Source organism: Thalassophryne amazonica, chromosome 2, assembly GCF_902500255.1.
Source record: "Thalassophryne amazonica chromosome 2, fThaAma1.1, whole genome shotgun sequence".
Taxonomy (NCBI): Eukaryota; Metazoa; Chordata; class Actinopteri; order Batrachoidiformes; family Batrachoididae; genus Thalassophryne; species Thalassophryne amazonica.
Window position 1 is genome coordinate 21,449,716 of NC_047104.1, and position 25,670 is coordinate 21,475,385.

At 43.7% G+C, this 25,670-nt stretch overlaps 1 protein-coding gene and 2 long non-coding RNA genes across 3 annotated transcripts in view; 1 reads left to right on the forward strand and 2 right to left on the reverse strand.

Annotated features, from left to right (window-relative positions):
- Positions 1-922, forward strand: part of mthfs (5,10-methenyltetrahydrofolate synthetase (5-formyltetrahydrofolate cyclo-ligase)) — a 37,109-nt gene extending 36,187 nt beyond the window's left edge. Inside the window, exon 3 of the mRNA XM_034184208.1 lies at positions 488-922. Within this exon, the coding sequence (XP_034040099.1) occupies positions 488-714 (227 nt within the window). The 3' untranslated portion in view covers positions 715-922. The remainder of the gene's footprint in view (positions 1-487) is intronic.
- Positions 851-25,670, reverse strand: LOC117522817. Its single transcript, XR_004564342.1, has 4 exons — positions 25,659-25,670; positions 21,385-21,390; positions 1,344-1,350; positions 851-929 (listed from the first exon to the last, which is right to left on the reverse strand). It is a non-coding gene; the product is annotated as an uncharacterized LOC117522817 (long non-coding RNA).
- On the reverse strand, positions 5,739-7,805 carry LOC117522810. Its single transcript, XR_004564340.1, has 3 exons — positions 7,793-7,805; positions 7,664-7,665; positions 5,739-6,097 (listed from the first exon to the last, which is right to left on the reverse strand). It is a non-coding gene; the product is annotated as an uncharacterized LOC117522810 (long non-coding RNA).

Sequence of the window (25,670 nt, forward strand, 5' to 3'; positions counted from 1 at the left end):
TCCACCTGCCTGGAGGAGCTCGGCTCTAATGCCACAAATCCCTGGAGTTTTACTGCCCTCAGCTGTTTCACGACCTTTATGATCTCACCAACAATTGGTGGTTCATACTTGAATGGGGAAGTAGCATCAAGAACCCTGGTACCAGGAATGTCTAACATCCCAGCAGGAGCTTCAGTGCCTTTGTAGTTCTTGGTGTTACTCTTGACTTTAGTGCACAAAACATAGTACTTAAATGCATCTCTTAAGTGTTTTCCAGGTTGTCTGCATGTCAACACCATTGTTCACATGTAGTTTGGTTTGAGATGTCAAACAAATGAATGTTACTGAAGAGGTTTCTGTTTTTTCCACTGGCGGTAGAAGGAAAGTGTGCCAGCTGTGCACAGTATTGAAAGGTCTTGGCAATTTTTGGTTAATAATCAGTCTGTGTTACCAACAAACAATAGATATTTTTGCAGACCTTTATCATTATTGTCTTTTTTTTATGCAGGAGGCCTGGACCTCATCTTGATGCCCGGCCTGGGATTTGACAAAAGTGGGAGACGTTTGGGACGAGGAAAGGGCTTCTATGACACCTACCTCAATCGCTGCATCCAACACCCCAGAGGAAAGCCCTACACCATTGGCCTGGCCTTCAAGGAACAGTTATGTGAAGAAATCCCTGTGGACAGCAACGATGTACTCATAGACAAAGTCCTGTATGAAGACAATGAGTAGTATTTGCTCACTGCTGACTGAATGATGGCTCAAATTCAACTCTTAACTTGACCAATAACAATATAATGCAGCTATGTATACTGGAATTCAGTGTTCAAATACTTTTGTGTTGAAAGTCCTGCTGTCAAGGTCTTTAGACTTGGACTTTAATTAGAGTCAGAGTAAATTCACTGAAGTCAGGACAAAATCGTGCACGGCTGGGAGACTTGAGGTTTCTGATCCAGTACAATTCTGGAAGTATTCAAATAAACATTAAAAGCATGTCTTTCAAGGCCACAGAGTTGGAATATTTCAAGTTCTTAATATTTCAATGAGTTTTGTGTGAATGAGTCAAAGGTTTTAGTAAGGTGTTTGGCCACAGGAGCTTCTGTAAGTCTATGGAACTCTGCTGGAAGGATGAAGTAAGTCCTGCAAAGGCCCTGGGGTCTACCGTGCCAGTGGTCATCCCCGGAATCCATAGCATGATGCAAATGAGAGTCTATGATTCCCCCTAAATAGAACGCCAGCCAAATCTGGTAACCATTTATAGCCATTGTGGTGGGCTGAGAATGTGCAAAATAAGGTTTCTTTGTTTTTTCCAAGGATATATACAACATGAGCAGAATTCAAAACCAGGTCTACATATTGACAGGCCAGCTCCTCGTTTACTCTGCTCCCTGCTCTACAGAAGGATGGAAAGGGCTGAACACCGTTTTCCAAAAAGATATTCTCTCATTTCACATTTTGATGGTGGTTCTGCAGAGCACTGAGTTAACATGAGGGTCCAAAGTCTCCCACAGGGGTTCACCAGGGTTAAGATCTGATGACTAGGAACATAGCCTGCAGTAGTAGTAGTAGTTGCTGCATCCACCAGACTATGGAACTGTCCTAGGTGCTGGATAGCAGCCATTCAGATTGATAATCAGTCCATCCCTACCTCTTGAAAGCAGTCATCTATCTGCCGTTGCCAGGTGAAATGTGTGTGTGTCCTTGACCTTCTCCAGCTGCTGGGGTCTTCAGCACTCAGGCACCTGTGTGCTATCTTTGACCACACAGTGTTCAGAATAATAGTAGTGCTATATGACTAAAAAGATTAATCCAGGTTTTGAGTATATTTCTTATTGTTACATGGGAAACAAGGTACCAGTAGATTCAGTAGACTCTCACAAATCCAACAAGACCAAGCATTCATGATATGCACACTCTTAATGCTATGAAATTGGGCTATTAGTAAAAAAAAAAAAAAAAGTAGAAAAGGAGGTGTTCACAATAATAGTAGCATCTGCTGTTGACGCTACAAACTCAAAACTATTATGTTCAAACTGCTTTTTAGCTTCTAACTGTCACAGCACTTACAGGTAACTCCAGACTGTCTTTGATCATCCTGGAGCTGATCAATGGGTGAGCCTTTGCCATTCTGGTTATTCTTCTATCCATTTTGATGGTTGTTTTCTGTTTTGTTCCATGCGTCTGTTTTTTTGTCCATTTTAAAGCATTGGAGATCATTGTAGATGAACAGCCTGTAATTTTTTGCACCTACGTATAAGTTTTCCCCTCTCCAATCAACTTTTTAATCAAACTACGCTGTTCTTCTGAACAATGTCTTGAACGTCCCATTTTCCTCAGGCTTTCAAAGAGAAAAGCATGTTCAACAGGTGCTGGCTTCATCCTTAAATAGGGGACACCTGATTCACACCTGTTTGTTCTACAAAATTGACGAACTCACTGACTGAATGCCACACTACTGTTATTGTGAACACCCCCTTTTCTACTTTTTTTTTTTTTTTACTAATAGCCCAATTTCATAGCCTTAAGAGTGTGCATATCATGAATGCTTGGTCTTGTTGGATTTGTGAGAATCTACTGAATCTACTGGTACCTTGTTTCCCATGTAACAATAAGAAATATACGCAAAACCTGGATTAATCTTTTTAGTCACATAGCACTACTATTATACTGAACACTACTGTACAGATACACACAGGGGCGTAGCACCAAATTCTGGGCCCTAGGTACTAGCCATATTGAAGACCCCCCCCCCCCCCCCCCCACTGTTATGTTCTTTTTTATTAACGCAAACACCAAATATCTAATACGTAGTCAAACCAGGTCTAAATCATGTATACCTTAAATCACACTTGGGAGTCAGAACCCTTTTTAAAGTTGGGGGAGCAATATTGAGTTGGGGGGTCTGGGGGACCAAATTGCACCATTTTTCTAGAAGGGAATGCACCAAATCCACCATTTTTCTAGAAAATGGTGCAATTTGGCCCCCCAGACCCCCCCAACTCAATATAGCTAGCTTTCAAGCTCACCTCTTTTTTCAAAGAATTTGGTTAGCAGCTGCTTTCCCTCATTTAGTTTTCCTTCCCTGTCCTTTTTTCTGTTCTTTTTTGAAATCTGGACTTTGATTTTTTTTTTTAGGAAAGACATTTTATTTCAGCCTAAACACTAGGGCTGCAAAGTAGAGAAGATTGAATCTTCGACTGGACAGGGTTGCTTGACGTGAGGACGTTTCGCTTCAAATCACAGAAGCTTCCTCAGCTAAAATTCTTGCTCTGGTAGTCTGACTTAGGTGAGACTAAGCAACCTTTAAACAAGAGGCTATACCAGCACCGCAGAGAGGTCGCCAGTGGACCTCAGTCTGCAGTTCATCTCCACCTGAAAGACACTAACTACACGTTTGAGGACAAGGAAGTTAAAATCTTAGCCAGAGAGAAGAAATGGTTTGAGAGAGGTGTCAAGGAAGCCATCAGGGGAGGCTTCCATCCCATCATTAGGAGAGTGCTAACTAGAGCACAATAGGTGCTAATTAGAGCTACTGTTTAGTCACTAGCCTATAGCAGTCGGCCTCTCGGTAGGAGGGGTCTGGTTAGGTTAAAAACTCCAGCTTTTGTTGGCTTCTGGTTTATTCTTCTCTACAAGAGTCAAGACAGAAGTCAGACTACCAGAGCAAGAATTTTAGCTGAGGAAGCTTCTGTGATTTTAAGCGAAACGTCCTCACGTCAAGCAACCCTGTCCAGTCGAAGATTCATGCTTGTCTACTATGGAAACCACCTGGACAACTGAGAGCCTACACAGAAACTAGGGCTGCAACTAACGATTATTTTACGAATCAGTTCATCGGTCAATTATTTTTTTGATTAATCGTTTTGGGTTTTTTCTTTACTTAGATGTGAGTTTTGCCATTATTTCTTTAAGTGAGTTATTATTAAAAGGCCCTCGTCACACAACATCAATGTTTGACCTTGTAACAAAGTTATGTTATATTCTCGTCAAAAACATACCTGGAGTAGTGTTTTGTTTTATTTTGCACATACATACATCAACGACACACCACAAAGAGCTTTCCATCAGGTTTAAATGCCTACAGCAACTATCTCAACCACTGACAACATATTACAGCAAGAGTCCACAAAAGCATTTTAAAGACCTGACGAAAATGTAATATGTTATATTTAATAAGATATTTTCATGAAAAAAGACACAAATGTGCAGTTTACTGCATTTTATTTTTTTCTTGTGTAAAAACACAGCTTAGACGTGGTTTGACCGAAACAAATTGTCATTAAACTTAATAAAACAGGGATGAAGTGGATGTTTAAGAGTCACTAGGTGTTCACAGGAAACAGTTATTTCTATATTTATTTATGTTCATTGTTAGTTGGTTTAATCTTTTCTGTTTTATCAGATTCTTTTTCTCCGTTTCTCTAGAACTGTATTGTGGCATTATTAGTTATTATTACTATTATTGTTGTTTCTATTATTATTATTATTGATATAGATAAAAATAAATGAATAAAATATTACAATTTGTAATACATTTGACTCTTTTACGACAACAAACGCTGAGCCATGAATTATTATACAGAAAACAAATGTGCTGACAGCTGCAACAGCTTAATGCTAACTTCAACATTGAAAACGCCATAGACATGCTAACGCGTTTGCATCGGTCCCGTTTTTAAGTTATAAAATACATCTATCAACTGTTTCAGAAGACCATAACAGGTCAGATTAACATAAGGCAAATGTTACTCACAGACATATGCTCTTTGGGGTTTTAGTGATGAAAAATTAAGATTATGCTAAATAAAACACTGAATCAACAAAGCACCAGATCGAGGCACTTTCGATCTGCGAATCACTGCTTCGATTGGTTCAAGGTTCAAAGCAAAGCCACGCTGCAGAAATGGTTGATTTATATGGAAGAAACAAAACATTTGCGGTAAAACAAAGTTATTTAACAACTAATTGATGACTAAATTAGTTGACAACTATTTTACTGTAATAATCGATTAAATTGATTAGTTGTTTCAGCACTACTAAACACCTCTTTCTGTCAGATCCCGTTTGGGATGTGTGTATCCCTGCTGCAAAAAGATTTATGTCCAGTGCTGGTTGGTGGTACAGATTTTTAAGAGGATGTACCTTCACTTCTTCATAAAGGGGTATTGTTGAAGGGCTGCATTTCACTTTGTGTAGCTAATAAACTGGTAAGTTAGTGTATATTTATAGTAAATACAGCAAATACCTTACTTTACGCACACGCGCAGTCTTCTCGTCCTGTCCATCTCTTGTGACAAAGAAGACACAGTACATTACATGAAATCCAATTAAAAATCTTATGTAGTAATAATAACAACAATAAAGCTAAAAAGGAAAGCTCTTGGGGCAGTGAGCACTTTATGAGGACAGTGTGGATACAGTGTGATTTGTGGTGTTTCTGTAGCTGAGAGAACAGTCAAGGTTACCTGAAGAACGAGAGTGCTGACAGTGATTTGTGTCGTGCACAGAAACCGGACTGAGCCTGGCAGTGAAGGAGCTGTCAGGAGTGCAAACGCACAGAGATTAATGAAGATTGGGTTTGTTTTTCTGCATGCATGAAGCTGCTGCACGGCCTCTGAGAGAGCTGCTTCAGCACGGACAGAAACGCAGCTCTGCACCCAAGTGGTGCAGGACCGAATCACAGGCTGAGCTCACTGCACACATACAGCATCACTGAACGTGTGCATCAACTTTCTGCCTGCACACACATCTGATGGAACATCACTGAATGTGTGCATCAACTTTCTGCCTGCACACACATCTGATGGAGCATCACTGAACGTGTGCATCAACTTTCTGCCTGCACACACATCTGATGGAGCATCACTGAACGTGTGCATCAACTTTCTGCCTGCACACACATCTGGTGGAGCATCACTGAACGTGTGCATCAACTTTCTGCCTGCACACACATCTGATGGAGAGTCACTGAACGTGTGCATCAACTTTCTGCCTGCACACACATCTGATGGAGCATCACTGTTGTGCTTAGGGTCAGCAGATCCCAACTTACCAGATGTGGGACAAAGACTAGGTTTGTGTGGGACAATGTGGGAGACCAGTGCATCAAGATAATCTATAATAAAAGACACACATTTCTATTCTGCCTCTCAGCTTATAACATAACTGTTTTGCTGTCTGGTTGAGTCAGTAGCATATAAGACTATGAAAATGAAAACTTATTTTTGTTTTTTATTTAAATGCATCTTCAGTTATTATTCATATCCATCATTTGGGTTAATGATGGGTCCTGTAATTAGCCAATGGAATTTTCATATCTGTAGGTAGTTTCAAAGATGAACATTTGCCGTTTGTTAGAACTCTATTTTGTGACAAAGCACAGTTAAACTATAACTAAAAGTGTGCCACGCATTGAATTTGATAGCTTGCACCCACAGACTGAGCTCGCCGGACTACTTTCGCAACACCCTGCTCAGTGTGTCGCTCTCGTTGCAGCAACAACACACCGAATGTGTCTCTGCCCAGATAGATCTCTTTCAGTGCAGCTTCTTTTTCTGACTTTAACACAAAGTTAACAGCTGAGTCTTTCATCGCCAACTGTAAATGGTAATCAAACCATTCCAACTGTATCTTTCTGAACCCTTCCACATCAAACTCCACCATGTCAATGTTTACAATGTGCTGGAGCGATAACAAATTTCTGCTCATAAACTTTAAGTTTCTTAAATATTTATTACAGCTACTCTTCAGTTATCTTTGTAATTTATTACTCATAACGTTTAGAATTAATTTAGATGAGATATAGTCATTATCTCACAGGAATTATCACAATTATCTGGGAACTACTCTGGGAACTACGTCCACTTTTAGCTTGCCGTAAGCTAAGCTAGTGGCGCTCGTGAGAGTGTGCTTTCATCACAGCGCACTGTGACGTAGCTTCGCACTGTCCAATAGAAACCAGCCATCAGGCCAAAACAAAGAAGACTACAGTGCAGAAACGTGTCACAGAATTGTTAATTTATACACAGTAGTTTTCTGAAGAAAATCCTTCAAATTTTTTTTTACCTCAAAATTAATTTCTGATTATTGTAAAAAAAGTTTCTTACATTAGAACACTTGTAATTAAAATAGTAAAAAAATAGAAGTCTTTAGAAACCTTTCTTCATCTGTAAATTAAAACCATAACTTGCCTGTTGTTTCAGATGAGCTGATTTCTTGATTAACATTATAAGGAACTGTGGACATTTATTTTTAGACATATAAAATAGCAGGGAAATTAATCTGTACATTTTAAAATCTTGTAGATTACTCATATCTGCATTTCACCAGGAGAAGAGACACCATAAATAAATACAAATGTTTATTATAAATGCAACAGGAGATGATATAACAATGACTGCAGTGTGTTTGTTAATTTGGATTTCTTAATGTGACATAAACCTCATGATGAAATCATTTTTTTTAACTGAGTCATTTCAACTTTTAATTATGTCCTCAGAGTATGTGATCGCCTTTAATGTTGGAATCAGGACAGAATTTGACCAGTGATTGTGAATGTCTTAAAATTGTGCACAATAGGGGCAGGGCTTCATCTACCTGTGCAAATGTCTTTTGACTGAACTTTGACTTCATGGACATGTTTAATGATCCAATCATTTAATGTTAAAACATAAAATGAAACAGCTTTTTAAATAATAAAATAGCTGCTATTTAAAGAGCCTTTGTTTTATTTAGAAGCGTAGCAGCAGGTGTTTGTTTGCTGGACTCTCTGGACATTTAACCAGATGAAAGTCTCCTCTGCAGCTTCAACCTCTGGTGGAGTTTTTGAAGACACTTTTCTCACATTTTGAAGAGCAGAGATGTTTTCTTCTGACTGGACTTCAGGTTTTGGTGTTCAGTTCCAACACTGGAAGTTTTTGAAGTGTGCCAGTATTTAGATTGTCTGCACAGCAAATGTTCCTGATTGTGGGGAAAAAAAAGGAAAAAAAAAATCTTAAAATATAAAGAAACACAAAACAATTTAAAAAAAAAACTGAAACAAAAAAAAAAAACTGAAACAAATCTGTTATTTAACGTTGAGTTTTGTGGTCTCTGAAGTAACAAAAAAAGCTGTAGCTTTATTTGGTAAAAATAAAAATAGACTGAACCATTTACAAATTAAAATGTTCACTCAGCTCGATTGTGATTCTGCAGCTAAAAGGCTAAGCTAACGTTAGCCAAGCATTAAACCTTCAGCAGTGCAGTAACATCACATTTTATTTTTAAATTATTCTCACCTCAGACAAATTTGCAGAACTAAGCTCCGTTGCTCAAACTGGGTGTTTGTATATATCCAAAAGTGATGAATTTCGGACTGAGTGGGTCTGCTCCATCACCTCGGTTGTTTTGTCTCACTCGGCCTAAAACCCTGTCTGCTCCGTGTGGCTCTGACCGCTGTCGCTGCCCAGTTGATCACACCGCCTGTTCAGTCTTCCCTCGGCTCAGCGTCACTCCCAAAAGATGCTGAAAAAGCTTCTCCCAGCCTGGTGATGGGAGATTCGTTCTGCTGTTTTTTCAGCTTTTTTGTGTTTCTGGCAGACACAAATCCAAGTTGGTGACTGCTCTGCTTTTTCTTCATTTGGAAAAGCAAGATAGTGATAGCTGCATTCAACGCGTCCAACACGTTGAATGCCCCCAATTAGCCTGACACAACCAATGCATCTGACGCAAAAGGAAGTGATATTTAAAGTCGATAAAGTGTGCAATCTGAAAGGCCCTTAAGTCTTTCAGTTTTCTCTATGGAGTTAAATTTGTGTCATTAATACCTGCAAATGAGACAATAATATTTCTTGATTTGCACACATTTTGTGATCCACAAACACAAATTTCTGATATGTAACTTGTGTGTTGATTTGTACAAATAAATGTGTATTTGTTAATATATGATTTTTTTTTCCATTTGTAAAAAAAGGCATTTACGAACCTTAAAATTGTGTTTGTGAAGTGTGATTCAGTATTTGTTGATCATCGATCACATGCATTCATCGCTTTGCTAAGTTACGTAATTTTGAGACATTCTGGGCACAAAACACACTGAGGGCACACAATAGAGGGCAGTGCTGTTCTATGCATTTTGACACCTTTGCTTGCACTGAATGCAGCAACAGAGGGGGTGAAGATTTCTCTGTCACTGTCTGGTTTCTTGGCTTTGCGTCATGAAAGTTATAATGACAGGATTAAAAGGAAAAAAGCAGAAGAACGAGTGACAGATATCACCCTATTGGGAGAAGGTTTTTTCAGCGACTGTTCGGAGTGACCCCTGGTTGAGGGGGAAATGATCAGACAGAGACTCAGAAACAAAGAGCACTATCATTTCCTGCACCACAGACTAAAACAGTTAAATGTGGTCTATTAAACATTAGGTCTCTCTCTTCTAAGTCCCTGTTGGTAAATGATATAATAATTGATCAACATATTGATTTATTCTGCCTTACAGAAACCTGGTTACAGCAGGATGAATATGTTAGTTTAAATGAGTCAACACCCCCGAGTCACACTAACTGTCAGAATGCTCGTAGCACGGGCCGAGGCGGAGGATTAGCAGCAATCTTCCATTCCAGCTTATTAATTAATCAAAAACCCAGACAGAGCTTTAATTCATTTGAAAGCTTGACTCTTAGTCTTGTCCATCCAAATTGGAAGTCCCAAAAACCAGTTTTATTTGTTATTATCTATCGTCCACCTGGTCGTTACTGTGAGTTTCTCTGTGAATTTTCAGACCTTTTGTCTGACTTAGTGCTTAGCTCAGAAAAGATAATTATAGTGGGCGATTTTAACATCCACACAGATGCTGAGAATGACAGCCTCAACACTGCATTTAATCTATTATTAGACTCTATTGGCTTTGCTCAAAAAGTAAATGAGTCCACCCACCACTTTAATCATATCTTAGATCTTGTTCTGACTTATGGTATGGAAATAGAAGACTTAACAGTATTCCCTGAAAACTCCCTTCTGTCTGATCATTTCTTAATAACATTTACATTTACTCTGATGGACTACCCAGCAGTGGGGAATAAGTTTCATTACACTAGAAGTCTTTCAGAAAGCGCTGTAACTAGGTTTAAGGATATGATTCCTTCTTTATGTTCTCTAATGCCATATAACAACACAGTGCAGAGTAGCTACCTAAACTCTGTAAGTGAGATAGAGTATCTCGTCAATAGTTTTACATCCTCATTGAAGACAACTTTGGATGCTGTAGCTCCTCTGAAAAAGAGAGCTTTAAATCAGAAGTGCCTGACTCCGTGGTATAACTCACAAACTCGTAGCTTAAAGCAGATAACCCGTAAGTTGGAGAGGAAATGGCGTCTCACTAATTTAGAAGATCTTCACTTAGCCTGGAAAAAGAGTCTGTTGCTCTATAAAAAAGCCCTCCGTAAAGCTAGGACATCTTTCTACTCATCACTAATTGAAGAAAATAAGAACAACCCCAGGTTTCTTTTCAGCACTGTAGCCAGGCTGACAAAGAGTCAGAGCTCTATTGAGCTGAGTATTCCATTAACTTTAACTAGTAATGACTTCATGACTTTCTTTGCTCACAAAATTTTAACTATTAGAGAAAAAATTACTCATAACCATCCCAAAGACGTATCATTATCTTTGGCTGCTTTCAGTGATGCCGGTATTTGGTTAGACTCTTTCTCTCTGATTGTTCTGAGTTATTTTCATTAGTTACTTCATCCAAACCATCAACATGTTTATTAGACCCCATTCCTACCAGGCTGCTCAAGGAAGCCCTACCATTATTTAATGCTTCGATCTTAAATATGATCAATCTATCTTTGTTAGTTGGCTATGTACCACAGGCTTTTAAGGTGGCAGTAATTAAACCATTACTTAAAAAGCCATCACTTGACCCAGCTATCTTAGCTAATTATAGGCCAATCCCCAACCTTCCTTTTCTCTCAAAAATTCTTGAAAGGGTAGTTGTAAAACAGCTAACTGATCATCTGCAGAGGAATGGTCTATTTGAAGAGTTTCAGTCAGGTTTTAGAATTCATCATAGTACAGAAACAGCATTAGTGAAGGTTACAAATGATCTTCTTATGGCCTCGGACAGTGGACTCATCTCTGTGCTTGTTCTGTTAGACCTCAGTGCTGCTTTTGATACTGTTGACCATAAAATTTTATTACAGAGATTAGAGCATGCCATAGGTATTAAAGGCACTGCGCTGCGGTGGTTTGAATCATATTTGTCTAATACATTACAATTTGTTCATGTAAATAGGGAATCTTCTTCACAGACTAAAGTTAATTATGGAGTTCCACAAGGTTCTGTGCTAGGACCAATTTTATTCACTTTATACATGCTTCCCTTAGGTAGTATTATTAGACAGTATTGCTTAAATTTTCATTGTTACGCAGATGATACCCAGCTTTATCTATCCATGAAGCCAGAGGACACACACCAATTAGCTAAACTGCAGGATTGTCTTACAGACATAAAGACATGGATGACCTCTAATTTCCTGCTTTTAAACTCAAATAAAACTGAAGTTATTGTACTTGGCCCCACAAATCTTAGAAACATGGTGTCTCTGTATGCACCACTCTGCATTTAATCATTAGTGATCGATCTCTGCTCCCCTCCACAGCATGTCTTTTTCCTGGTTCTCTTCCTCAGCCCCAACCAGTCCCAGCAGAAGACTGCCCCTCCCTGAGCCTGGTTCTGCTGGAGGTTTCTTCCTGTTAAAAGGGAGTTTTTCCTTCCCACTGTAGCCAAGTGCTTGCTCACAGGGGGTCGTTTTGACCGTTGGGGTTTTACATAATTATTGTATGGCCTTGCCTTACAATATAAAGCGCCTTGGGGCAACTGTTTGTTGTGATTTGGCGCTATATAAAAAATTGATTGATTGATTGATTGATTGTGATTTGGCGCTATATAAAAAAATTGATTGATTGATTGATTGTTTTCCCATAATGCCTTTTGCCGCATGTGTTGGTTAACGTGCAAACCTTGACAAAATAGCACGTTACTTAAAAAGATAAGTGTGATATTTTCACTTTGTAAAAATGACAGAGTTGCAGTTAATGTCGATGAACTGTGTGAATTTGTTTTATGTTAATAAATAAAACCATGAGTGAAACTGGTTGGATGGTGCTCTCAAGACTGTATGGCTGCAACCTGCAGACTCTCGTGTCATAGCACTCATCTCATGGTGCTCATCTGGATAAGGCATGCATTTTTTCAATGAAAATGTACCTGCTGTGTGTGGCATGTCAGAGCATTGCAGTGATATGACACACTATCACCTTTTTATAATCATTTACTTGAGTCTCATGAATGTCACAAATTGCTCTATGAAAATTAATGACAACATACACACAATGCACTGCAACATACTACACCTTAACTAAAGTGACATGAAATATACAATGACATGGCTAAAATTCTTCTCTATTGCCCTTGCGTAGAACGGGTAACTCAGCTAGTATATACGAGGGCTGTCAATAAAGTATAGGTCCTTTTTATTTTTTCAAAAACTATATGGATTTCATTCATATGTTTTTACGTCAGACATGCTTGAACCCTCGTGCGCACGCGTGACTTTTTCCACGCCTGTCGGTGACGTCATCCGTCTGTGAGCACTCCTTGTGGGAGGAGTCGTCCAGCCCCTCGTCGGAATTCCTTTGTCTGAGAAGTTGCTGAGAGACTGGCGCTTTGTTTGATCAAATTTTTTTCTAAACCTGTGAGGCACATCGAAGTGGACACGGTTCGAAAAATTAAGCTGGTTTTCGGTGAAAATTTTAATGGCTGATGAGAGATTTTGAGGTGATTCTGTCGCTTTAAGGACTTTTCACGGTGCGAGACGTCGCTCAGCGCTCTCAGGCGGCGTCATCAGCCTGTTTCAAGCTTAAAACCTCCACATTTCAGGCTCTATTAATCCAGGACGTCGTGAGAGAACAGAGACGTTTCAGAAGAATTCGGTTTCAGCATTTTATCCGGATATTCCACTGTTAAAGGAGATTTTTTTAATGAAAGACGTGCGGACGGGTCCGCGCATCGGGACGCAGCCGACGCGGCGCGGCGGCACAGGAAAAACACCTCTGTGTTGATAACCATTTGTTAAAATCCAGTTGGCTTTTGATGGCTTTCAGTGGAGTGAGTATATGAGAAATTGTTTATCAGCTGGAGATGTTCCAACTTGTCCTCAAGGCTTCCAACAGAGGTGTTTTTCCTGTGGCGGAGCGTTGCGGCGGCTGCGAGCCGACGCTGCAATCCGCCCGCACGTCTTTCATTAAAAAAATCTCCTTTAACAGTGGAATATCCGGATAAAATGCTGAAACCGACTTCTTCTGAAACTTCTCTGTTCTCTCACGACGTCCTGGATCAACAGAGCCTGAAATGTGGAGGTTTTAAGCTTGAAACAGGCTGATGACGCCGCCTGAGAGCGCTGCGCGACGTCTCGCACCGTGAAAAGTCCTTAAAGCGACAGAATCACCTCAAAATCTCTCATCAGCTGTTAAAATTTTCACTGAAGACCAGCTTAATTTTTCGAACCATGTCCACTTCGATGTGTCTCACAGGTTTAGAAAAAATTTTGATCAAACAAAGCGCCAGTCTCTCAGCAACTTCTCAGACAAAGGAATTCCGACGAGGGGCTGGACGACTCCTCCCACAAGGAGTGCTCACAGGCGAATGACGTCACCGACAGGCGTGGAAAAACTCACGCATGCGCACGAGGGTTCAAGCATGTCTGACGTAAAAACATATGAATGAAATCCATATAGTTTTTGAAAAAAATAAAAAGGACCTATACTTTACGGACAGACCTCGTATTTACAATATTTAAAATGGGATTTCTTGTTGAAAAACATCTTCAGAAATTGTTTATGAAGGGACGATTTTTGTATAGTTTCTACCCACATGGGAGAAACATTTTATTTAAATTTAAACTTCAAGTACCACTGAACTTTAATTATCTCGAGGCCCTCTTGTTTGGAAATCAGAGTATGGTCACCCTATTTTTCTTTCTTTTTTATCTCTCTCACTGTTAAGCCACTGAAACTTGTGCTCTCTTCCTGAAAGGCAGATCTGTGACAATGTCTCTGAAAGAGGAGCACGCTAGGGTCATAAGATCAGCAGTGCTGGAGGACCACCTCAGGAAGTCTGTTCTCCAGACAAATTATTGGCATCTGGAAAGGATATGAATGTCAAAATGACTTACTGTACTTTTTGATTAAAGAGATTTTAGAATAATTTATTTTATATATCATACTCAGTTCCTTACTGAGCGACACGATCCCCCGCTGATGTACAGTTTCCTGAATGAATGCATCATTTATTCTTTCGATAGCTCATTGGGTAGACTAGTAGTATTTTGACGACAAACATTCAGTCTGTGTTGTGAAAGTGTAGTGACACGGACCCACAACAGGGGGCGCAAATGAACGGCCAATAGATGAACCAAAAAGTAACAATTTAATGTTGTGAAATGTGCACAACGAACATACAGACAATCTCAGAATATAATTACAGTCAATCCACAAAAGGTGACGTGTGGGCAGGCTCGAGGATAGAAGACGTCCGTCCTGAGAAGAGCCGGAACCACACCATTTCCGCTGCCACAGAACCTGGTGAATACTGGAGCCGCCAAGTCCCGAATTCCCAGGTGATCACCGTCCCCGACTGTCGGATCTGGTACTGCTGGCGAGAACAAAGACAGTCAAGTGTGGGTGTGTGTACACCCAGTAACAACAATGGTGGGAATGCCACCTCCACCTCTCACTCAACAAGTTGCAGTGATCCCTCAGAGCCGACTTGCACAGCCTCCACAAAAAGGACCGGTACTCCTGCAAACACTCACAATAAACTGTTTACAAAATACCACAAAAAGGCTGAGGATATTACCTCTAATGAAGTACGATATCTCGGCGATGAGGTGGAGATGACGTCTGGGTTTTATGGAGTGCGATGATGTAGAATGCGTGACAGGTGTCAGGAATTAATGAGTGACAGCTGTCACTTCCGGCTGTGTCCGTGGCGGCAGCGCCCTCTCGTGCCTGAAGCCCGCACTTCAGGCAGGGCGCCCTTTGGTGGTGGGCCAGCAGTACCTCCTCTTCTGGCGGCCCACACAACAGTCTGGTTAATCTCAACCACACTCTCTGACTCTTCCAGAGGGATTGTCCTGGGCTTCTTCATCCGCTTCATATCCGCTGTTATCTATACGTCAAGAACAGAGCATATTTGAACCACAAAGCCATAAAACCCAAATTACCCACATCTTTGATTTGTCAACAACCAAACTATCAAAGATGTGAGTCTCACACTGGGATCTGCAGCTTTTCTTTTCTGTGCTAAACTTTAGAAGAGAAAGATTATTTTAAATCATATGCTACAGATTAGAAATACAATACTTTTATTTGCATGCCTTTTACAAATATGTTACGCATTTTTATGTTACTTTTGCAAATGTGATCATGAAGTCATAGCCGACAACTGAACAACTGGAGAGGAGCAACAGGAACCACCGCGCACTGACTGTAGCCACGTCATCCTGCAAATACAATAATACAAACACTGAAGTCAAGTTGTGTAACACAATGCACAACAATGTATTTAGGCATTTTATGGACACTTACATTTGTGAAATCAAAATCTGCACCCAGCACATCACTTCCTCTGTCTCTTGAATAATTCTGGGCACCAAAACCACCACCCATAAAATACAGGTGGATATTTAAAGTTATTATATGGTATGGGATTTTGCCAACTTCTGAATGGCCCCTTCGGCACTTTCTGAGCTGTACCACATGCCGAGTTGACCACTGTTGGAACCGAGTAGACCACGCGTGCGAAACGAGTACACCTCGCGTGCAGCGTAGCACTAGCTAATCGAGCGACGCCTTCTATCAATAACAACCTGTTGTGAATGTGCACAACGAGTATACAGACAATCTCAGAATCTGATTATAGTCAATCCACAAAGGTGACGTGTGGGCAGGCTCGAGGATAGAAGACGTCTGTCCTGAGAAGAGCCGGAACCACACGATTTCCACCGCCACAGAACCCGGTGAATACTGGAGCCGCCAAGTCCCGAATTCCCAGGTGATCACCATCCCCGACTGTCGGATCTGGTACTGCTGGCGAGGAGCACAAACAGTGAGATGTGGGTGTGTGCACACCCAGTAACAAAAACAGTCAGACGGTGGAAAGTCACCTCCACCTCTGATCACACACTCATGCAGCTCCTGTTAAAGCACTTATCTGGAAGGAGTGAGAGGCGAAGACGTCGGCACTCTCACAAACCGCCAATCCAGCTGACAAGGCACCACAGGACAACGGCTGCTAACAGAGCACACGTAAGTTATAATTACTTAGTAAGGCAGAGAATAGTACCTTCACAGGTAGGTGATATCTCGGCAATGAGGTGGAGATGACGTCCGGTCTTTATGGAGTGAGATGATGTAGAGTAGATGGGTGACAGCTGTCAAGAGATAATGAGTGACAGCTGTCACCCCCGGTTGTGTCCGTGGCGGCAGCACCCTCTCATGCCTGAAGCCCGCACTTCAGGCAGGGCGCCCTCTGGTGGTGGGCCAGCAGTACCTCCTCTTCAGGCGGCCCACACAACAGGACCCCCCCCCTCAACGGGCGCCTCCTGGCGCCCGACCAGGCTTGTCCGGGTGACGGCGGTAGAAATCGGCCAGGAGGGCCGGATCCAGGATGAAGCTCCTCCAGACGTGTGAGGAGAACTGGGGACCACGATCAGAGACGATGTCGGTAGGTATCCCATGCAGACGGACGACATGGTGGACCAGGAGGTCTGCTGTCTCCTGGGCTGTTGGGAGCTTCGGGAGGGCCACGAAGTGGGCCGCCTTGGAGAATCGGTCCACTATCGTGAAGATGGTGGTGTTGCCCTGGGACGGCGGGAGGCCCGTGACGAAATCCAGGCCGATATGGGACCAGGGGCAATGAGGCACAGGAAGCGGCTGGAGAAGTCCTTGGGACCTTTTGTGGTCTGCCTTGCCCCTGGCACAGGTGGTGCAGGCCTGGATATACTCCCGGACGTCGGCTTCCATAGACGCCCACCAGAAGCGCTGCCGGACAACTGCCATGGTCCTTCGCACCCCTGGATGACAGGAGAGCTTGGAACCGTGACAGAAGTCCAAGACTGCAGCTCTGGCCTCTGGTGGGACGTACAGACGATTCTTCGGACCGGTTCCGGGGTCCGTGCCAGGGCCTCCCGGATGGTCTTCTCCACGTCCCAGGTGAGGGTGGCCACGATAGTGGACTCCGGAATGATGGGCTCCGGTGGATCCGACAGCACAGTTTTGACTTCGTCTTTGTGTACCCGGGACAAGCCATCCGATCTCTGGTTCTTGGTCCCGGGGCGTAGGGTGATCCGGAAGTCAAAACGTCCAAAGAACAGTGACCAGCGGGCTTGCCTGGGGTTCAGCCGCTTGGCGGTCCTGATATACTCCAGGTTCCAATGGTCAGTGAAAACCGTGAACGGCACCCTCCAACAGGTGTCTCCACTCCTCAAGAGCCTCTTTCACCGCAAGGAGTTCTCGATTGCCGACGTCATAGTTCCGTTCAGCGGGGGTCAACCTGCGAGAAAAGTAGGCACACGGGTGAAGAACCTTATCGGTCTCCCCGCTCTGGGATAGCACGGCTCCTATCCCTGAGTCAGAGGCGTCCACTTCAACCACAAACTGGCGGCTAGGGTCGGGCTGCACCAGAACTGGTGCAGACGAGAACCGGCGCTTCAACTCCTTGAACGCGGCTTTGCACCGATCCGACCAGGTGAAGGGGACTTTTGGAGAGGTCAGGGCTGTCAGGGGGCTAACTACCTGACTGTAGCCCTTAATGAACCTCCTGTAGAAATTTGCAAAGCCGAGGAACTGTTGCAGCTTCCTACGGCTTGTTGGTTGGGGCCAGTCTCTCACCGCCGCAACCTTAGCCGGATCAGGGGTGACGGAGTTGGAGGAGATGATGAACCCCAGGAAGGACAAAGAGGTGCGGTGAAACTCACACTTCTCGCCCTTCACAAACAGCCGGTTCTCCAATAAACGCTGCAGGACCTGACGTACATGCTGGACATGAGTCTCAGGGTCCGGGGAAAAGATGAGTATGTCATCCAGATATACGAAGACGAATCGGTGCAGGAAGTCCCGCATGACGTCATTTACCAAAGCTTGGAACATCACGGGGGCGTTGGTGAGGCCGAACGGCATGACTAGGTACTCAAAATGACCTAATGGGGTGTTAAATGCCGTCTTCCATTCGTCTCCCTTCCGGATCCGAACCAGGTGATACGCATTCCTAAGATCCAGTTTGGTGAAAAGTTGGGCTCCATGGAGGGGCGTGAACACTGAATCCAACAGGGGTAAAGGGTATCGATTGCGAACCGTTATGTCATTCAGCCCCCTGTAATCAATGCATGGACGGAGTCCGCCGTCTTTCTTGCCCACAAAAAAGAAACCTGCACCCATCGGGGAGGTGGAATTCCGGATCAGCCCGGCAGCTAATGAGTCCCGGATGTAGGTCTCCATTGATTCGCGCTCAGGACGTGAGAGGTTGTACAGCCTGCTGGACGGGTACTCAGCGCCCGGGACCAAATCAATGGCACAATCGTACGGACGGTGCGGGGGAAGGGTGAGCGCCAGATCCTTGCTGAAGACATCAGCAAGGTTGTGGTACTCAACCGGCACCGCCGTCAGATTGGGAGGGACTTTAACCTCCTCATTAGCATTTACACTGGGAGGAACCGAGGATCCTAAACAATTTCGGTGGCAGGTTTCGCTCCACTGAGTCACAACCCCAGACGGCCAATCAATCCGGGGATTGTGTTTGATCATCCATGGGAAGCCCAAAATCACGCGGGAGGTAGAAGGAGTTACAAAAAACTCAATCTCCTCCCGGTGATTCCCAGACACTACCAGGGTTACAGGTTGTGTCTTGTGTGTGATTAAAGGGAGAAGGGTGCCATCTAGTGCCCGCACCTTCACTGGCGAAGAAAGCGCCACTAGAGGGAGTCCTACCTCCCTTGCCCATCTGCTATCCAGCAGATTCCCTTCTGACCCCATGTCCACCAGTGCTGAGGCTTGAAGGGTTAAATCCCCACTCAGGATTGTAACTGGGAGTCGTGTTGAAAGATGAGTATGACCCACGTGAAGGTTTTGACCCCCCCTCAGCCCAGTTTCTAAGGGTGGGCGTTTGTGTTTTGGCCGTTTGGGGCAGTCTCTCTGCTGATGCTCACTCGAGCCGCAGAGAAAGCACTCCCCGCAGACCAGCCTCCTCAATCTGTCATCTGATCTACTTTTGGCCCTGCTCGTTTCCCTAACAACGTCAGCAGGGGGAGCTGTAGCCACACGGAGTGCTGTGGCTGTAGAGCGTGGGGAAGACGGCTCCCTTTCGGACCCGGGAGGAAGAGGGACGGCTTGTGCCTGACCGCGTCCTTCGCCTCACTCCTGTCGGCGTTCTTCTAACCGATTGTCCAAACGTATAACCAGATCCATAAGCTCAGCCAAATCCCGCGGTTCCTCCTTAGCCACCAGGTACTCCTTCAGGACCGACGACAGTCCGTTTATGAAGGCGGCGTGGAGCGCAGTCATATTCCAGCCAGATCTCGCAGCCGTGATGCGGAAGTCGACTGCATATTCGGCTGCTCTTCGGCGCCCCTGTCTCATTGACAGCAGCACGGTAGACGTGGTTTCGCCTCTGTTAGGGTGATCAAAAACAGTTCTGAGCTCCCTCACAAACCCAGTATAAGAGGCAAGGAGCCGTGAACTTTGTTCCCAAAGCGCTGTAGCCCAAGCGCGTGCCTCACCTCGAAGCAAATTAATCACGTAAGCCACCTTGCTGGCATCAGACGCGTACATCACAGGACGCTGTGCAAAGACGAGCGAACACTGCATAAGAAAGTCCGCGCACGTCTCCACACAACCTCCGTACGGCTCTGGGGGGCTTATGTATGCTTCAGGGGATGGTGGGGGGGGGGGTCGTTGAATGACCAGTGGAACGTCTGTATTCGGCACCGGGTCGGCAGGAGGAGGAGCTGCAGCAGCGCCCTGAGCGCGCGCTTCCACCTGGGCGGTGAGAGCCTCCATCCTGCGATTGAGGATGATGTGCTGCTCGGTCATCAGGTCCATCCGAGCGGTAAAGGCGGTGAGGATGTGCTGCAACCCACCAATCACGCCTCCAGCCGACGCCGGTGCACCCTGCTCTTCCATTGGCTGTCCAACAGATGATTGACGCCCCTCGGGATCCATGACATTGGCCGAGATATCCTGTTGGGGAAAGTGTAGTGACATGGACCCACAACAGGGGGCGCAAATGAACGGTCAATAGATGAGCCAAAAGGTAACAATTTAATGTTGTGAATGTGCACAACGAGTATACAGACAATCTCAGAATCTGATTATAGTCAATCCACAAAGGTGACGTGTGGGCAGGCTCGAGGATAGAAGACGTCTGTCCTGAGAAGAGCCGGAACCACACGATTTCCACCGCCACAGAACCCGGTGAATACTGGAGCCGCCAAGTCCCGAATTCCCAGGTGATCACCATCCCCGACTGTCGGATCTGGTACTGCTGGCGAGGAGCACAAACAGTGAGATGTGGGTGTGTGCACACCCAGTAACAAAAACAGTCAGACGGTGGAAAGTCACCTCCACCTCTGATCACACACTCATGCAGCTCCTGTTAAAGCACTTATCTGGAAGGAGTGAGAGGCGAAGACGTCGGCACTCTCACAAACCGCCAATCCAGCTGACAAGGCACCACAGGACAACGGCTGCTAACAGAGCACACGTAAGTTATAATTACTTAGTAAGGCAGAGAATAGTACCTTCACAGGTAGATGATATCTCGGCAATGAGGTGGAGATGATGTCCGGTCTTTATGGAGTGAGATGATGTAGAGTAGATGGGTGACAGCTGTCAAGAGATAATGAGTGACAGCTGTCACCCCCGGTTGTGTCCGTGGCGGCAGCGCCCTCTCGTGCCTGAAGCCCGCACTTCAGGCAGGGCGCCCTCTGGTGGTGGGCCAGCAGTACCTCCTCTTCTGGCGGCCCACACAACACAACCAATCAGATAACATGATACAACGCCTACTTTGGCTGTCAGTTTGTTGACAAGATGGCAGAAGACAGGATTGCGTCTGTTAGCGACGCTGACTTAAAATGAATTTTCCACGACAAAGAAGACAAAAGACATGCAAAGAACACTCGCAGAAATACACAGTCAGCAGCCAACCTGTTTCGCAAGTACGTCACTGAAAAGGGACATACGCCCAAATTTGAAACTTATGACAGACGGATGCTTGACGGAGTATTTGGTCGATTTTACGCGGAAGCTAGACAGGCGAATGGCGAACTTTATAAGAAAACAAGCCTGATGACTCTTCATCACGGACTTAACAGGCATCTCCAGTTGATCAATGGGATGTTAGTTGGTGCAGTATGACAGTAATAATAAAGAGTTGAAACTTGAGATTGATTTTTCAGTTTTAGTATGTCTGACAAACTCCCAATTTTCTTGTTTACCATATAATAAAGCAGTTATAGACTTTTGATTTTGGTGGTGAACCCCATCCTGACCAGGTCCGCATAATCATGGGTACACCTCATCAAAAGTCTATAATTGTATAGTATCCCTTATTGTATATGAGAATGCCAGTGGGGCAAAGGGGACAGTGAGAGTGCCCACAGCACTCTTTGTTTGTTTGTGGGCTTTTTTTCTTTTTTAAACACTGAAATGGTCCTGAATAACCAATATAGGAAAATCAGTCTGCAATCAAAAATTGATCTAGCTTTTTTTTACTGTTAATTCCTCCTTTTTCTCAAATGGGGGTACAATAAAAAAAATTCCTGTTATATTAGTTTTCATTTATTCAGTCATTTACTTATTTATTCATGTATCATCCACATGGAAACACACACTCTAGACTGAAATCACAAATCATGTTTCATTGCATTATAAAGGAACTTGGGGGGGAGGGATTTTTACCAGCGCATTTATCAAAAAATTAACTAAAAATAAACCTGCATGGTTGTGTTTTCCAACACACTCATATTGACAAGAAAAAGAGAGAAAAAAATGAAAAGCTATAAAGATAAACACATAACACTGGTCAACATTTTTTTTTTCTTGCATAGACTTTGAGAACTAATTTAGGGTCATTTGGGGGTGCTGAATCCAAATCTGAGCTCATATTTTCCCTATCACATCATATTTTGTTTGCAATCTGCATGTTCTGTATTGATGGATTATGCAAAAGTTGCTCATTCTCTCAGGAGTTTGATGCCACTAATCATGCACAAAAGTAGCTTCAAAAGCATAGTTTTTAAACCAGGTTTGCGAAGTGTGAACATGAGCCGTAGTATCATTTATGGCGCTGAAGAGGTGTACGAGACTGCAGTGGTGCTTGCTTCAATGTTAAGAAATATGTTTTCATATCTTCAAATGTACAAATGATAATCATATCATATCATAAAATGTACAAAATTTGTCATTTGCTCACTAAAACCTTAAAAATTAGCACATTACTTTAAAACTAAAACATATATCTGATATTTTCATTTTATAAAACTTCAGACATGACAGTAATTTTAAATAACTTGTCCAAAATTAGTTTGGTTAAAATCTGAACCATAAGTTAAAAATGTATGCCTCTGGATGACTTGGGTGATATTGCCAGCGTATCAGTATGGTGTTAAAGGAAATTATTATTATTATTTTTTTTTTTTGTGACCAGTTCTTTGCCTGCAGAGGATAGAGCAGTTTCTCCTGAAAGCAGCTCTCTTCTGTTGGTAGAGGGTGGAACTATATCTGTTAGGAAACTTTTAACAGGTAGGTGCTCAACTGATTTTAAATTTTAAAAATGTTTGTTGCTGTTCAGCTTTGTTTACTACATTATCGGTCTAAAAGTTATCGGACAAAAAATTATCGGAAGATAATTAGTCCGATAATGGTTTTTAAAGTTATCTAAAAAGATAATCCAATAATGAAAACATTATCTTCGATAATTATCTGTTATCGGATTATTGGAACTGTGCCCACCACTGTGTATAGGGAGTGTCTTTTGAAGACTGGTCACTTTTGTGAGAAGGTTTGGGCTTTCTGTGTAGTGATAACATCGGGTCAGAGCAGTGTCACATTCCAACCTTAGGATTGGCTGGAGAGAGTTTGTTCTTTTGTTAAAAGTAGAACATCAATGTACTTTTGCTTCTGCAATGATATGTATGTAACCATATTTGCTACACTACAAACCTGCTTAAAAACAACAACACAAAAGTGGATGCGCCTACGTCATCTCAACACACTGTTCCAGACCAAACCAGACACCCAGAACCAATTGTTTCACCTGCACTCATTGTGGGAATCTCACCTGGGACATTGAAAATAAGGTCCTGGAGGCCCGCTGTCATGGCCCCCTAAAAATCGGTCCGCACTGCCTTCACTGAGCATGCATCATTTCGGAGCTCAGCAGCGTGATTTCTGAGCATCACCAACAATTCATAGATTATCACCTTGTTTCTGCTTAAAACTGCACTCCAGTCATCATCTATCTCAGTGACAGATATCTGAAGCTTTTGTACAATAATCATTTCCACATAAATTCAGCATTATTTCATAAGAAAAGACAGAGGACCAATCAGAGCACGCAGCACCTGCTGCGGCGCCTACGTCATTTCAGAGCGTCAGTAACAACTTGCCAATTATCGCCTTGTTTTCTGCTTAAAACTGACTTTAGCATGATTTACGAGGTTTTACCTTGTCATTTGATGGTTGATAATCACATTAATCCATTTGATCACTTTGGGTGTAGAGAGTCAGTCTCAGACGTGCTGCTGTTGTCACAAAATGAAGGCAGGGCAGACCATTTTTTGGGGGGGAGTGTTTGGTCTGCAACACCGGCACCCATTTCCAGGTCCAGTTGAATGTACCCTTAAACTCTTCCTCCAAACGTCCGTTCATCTGTACTACAGTTCTGCCACTCCTCTAAATTGGTATGTCATCCCCACATCAATCGGATCTGGGACTTCATCAGAAGATACTTCTGGTGGCCCACTCTAGATACTGACAATGAGGACGGTCTCTTCTTGCACCATCTGTGCCAGGCATCTCATCACCCTCCTGCAGGCTTCATTTAATTTCTGCCAACACCTGGCCAACCCTGGTCGGATAGCTGCGTAGACTTCATTACCTTACTTTGCCCTTCAAAAGGGAACACCACCTTCCTCACCATCAATGACTGCTTCTCAAAGGCCACCCTCCCAAAACTCCCTTCAGCCCAAGGGATTGCTGACGTACTGGTCCCCCATGTGTTCTGGCTGTATGGCACCCCTTTGGACATTATCTTGGACCGTGGCCCCCACATGTGTAAGTCTTTTTGCGCTGCCTTGGGGGCCACAGTCAGCCTGTCTTCTTGTTTCCATCCTCAAACCAACAGTCAAGCTGACTGGGTCAAAAAAGAACTATAGCTCATCCAGTGATGGGTCACAGCCAACCATCCAGCCTCCTGGAGTACCCACCTATCCTGGACTGACTACGCTCAGACCTCTCAGGTCAGCACTGCTACCAGACTCTCAACTTTTTGAAGTCCTCTCTGAGGTATCCACTGCTGCTGTTTTCTGCCCAGAATGTGACTCTTACTGTCCTATCTTCATCATTGCCATGTGGTGTAGAAGACAGCTCATTTAACTCTATGCCAGGAGTCAGGCCTTTTGCCATGCAGACTGGCATCATCCTCTGGCCCCTCAGTACTGGCCTGGGCAACAAGTGTGATTTTCCGCTAAAGACATCTCTTTGAAAGCAGTCACAAATGCTAGCTCCTGTTTTGGGGGCCTTATCTCATTGATCAGGTGTTGGGGCCCTCTGTTGTCAACCTGTGGTTTCCTGCCTCAAGCTTTACTGCTTGACCCCCTTGTGTTCTCCACCAAATTCCTCTCTGGCCACCTGACCGTCACTGTGCTGAGGCTCCTAGATGTGCAGCGTTGGGACTGGGATCTGCAATATTTTGTGGACTGGGAGGGTTATGGGCATGAGAACCAGTCCTGGATTTTTAAGTCCCACTTTTGGATCCCTCCCTTCTGTGATATTTTCTTCCCCCCATCCTGACAAACCTGGTGGGTCACCATCTTTTGGAGGGTGGTGTTGGGAAAGTGTAGTGACACGGACCCACAACAGGGGGCGTAAATGAACGGACAATAGAAGGAGTTAAATTTGAACACTTTACTGTTGTGAATGCCACAACCAAACACAGCAGATTACAGAATGAATACAAGTCAATCAATAAAGGTGTCGTGTGGGCAGGCTCGACGATAGGAGACGCCCGTCTAGAGACGAACCGGAATCACACGATTTCCACCGCCACCGAACCCGAAGGATACTGGAGCCGCCAAGTCCCGATGTCCCCAGGTGGCCACCGTCTCAGCGTGTCGGATCTGGTACTGCTGGCGGAGAACAAAGACAGTCAAGTGTGGGTGTGTGTACACCCCGTAACAATAATGGTGGGAATTCCACCTCCACCTCTGAAAATATGAACACAGTCTTTTACAGAACCTGAACAGTCACTTGTCTCACTGATCGTGAAGGGTGCGATCCGTCACCCTGTCGTTACCGACCAGCTCAGCTTCCCGCTGACACAAACGACTGAAACCTCCTGTACAAAGATCAGAAACACACAGTACAGTACGGCACAG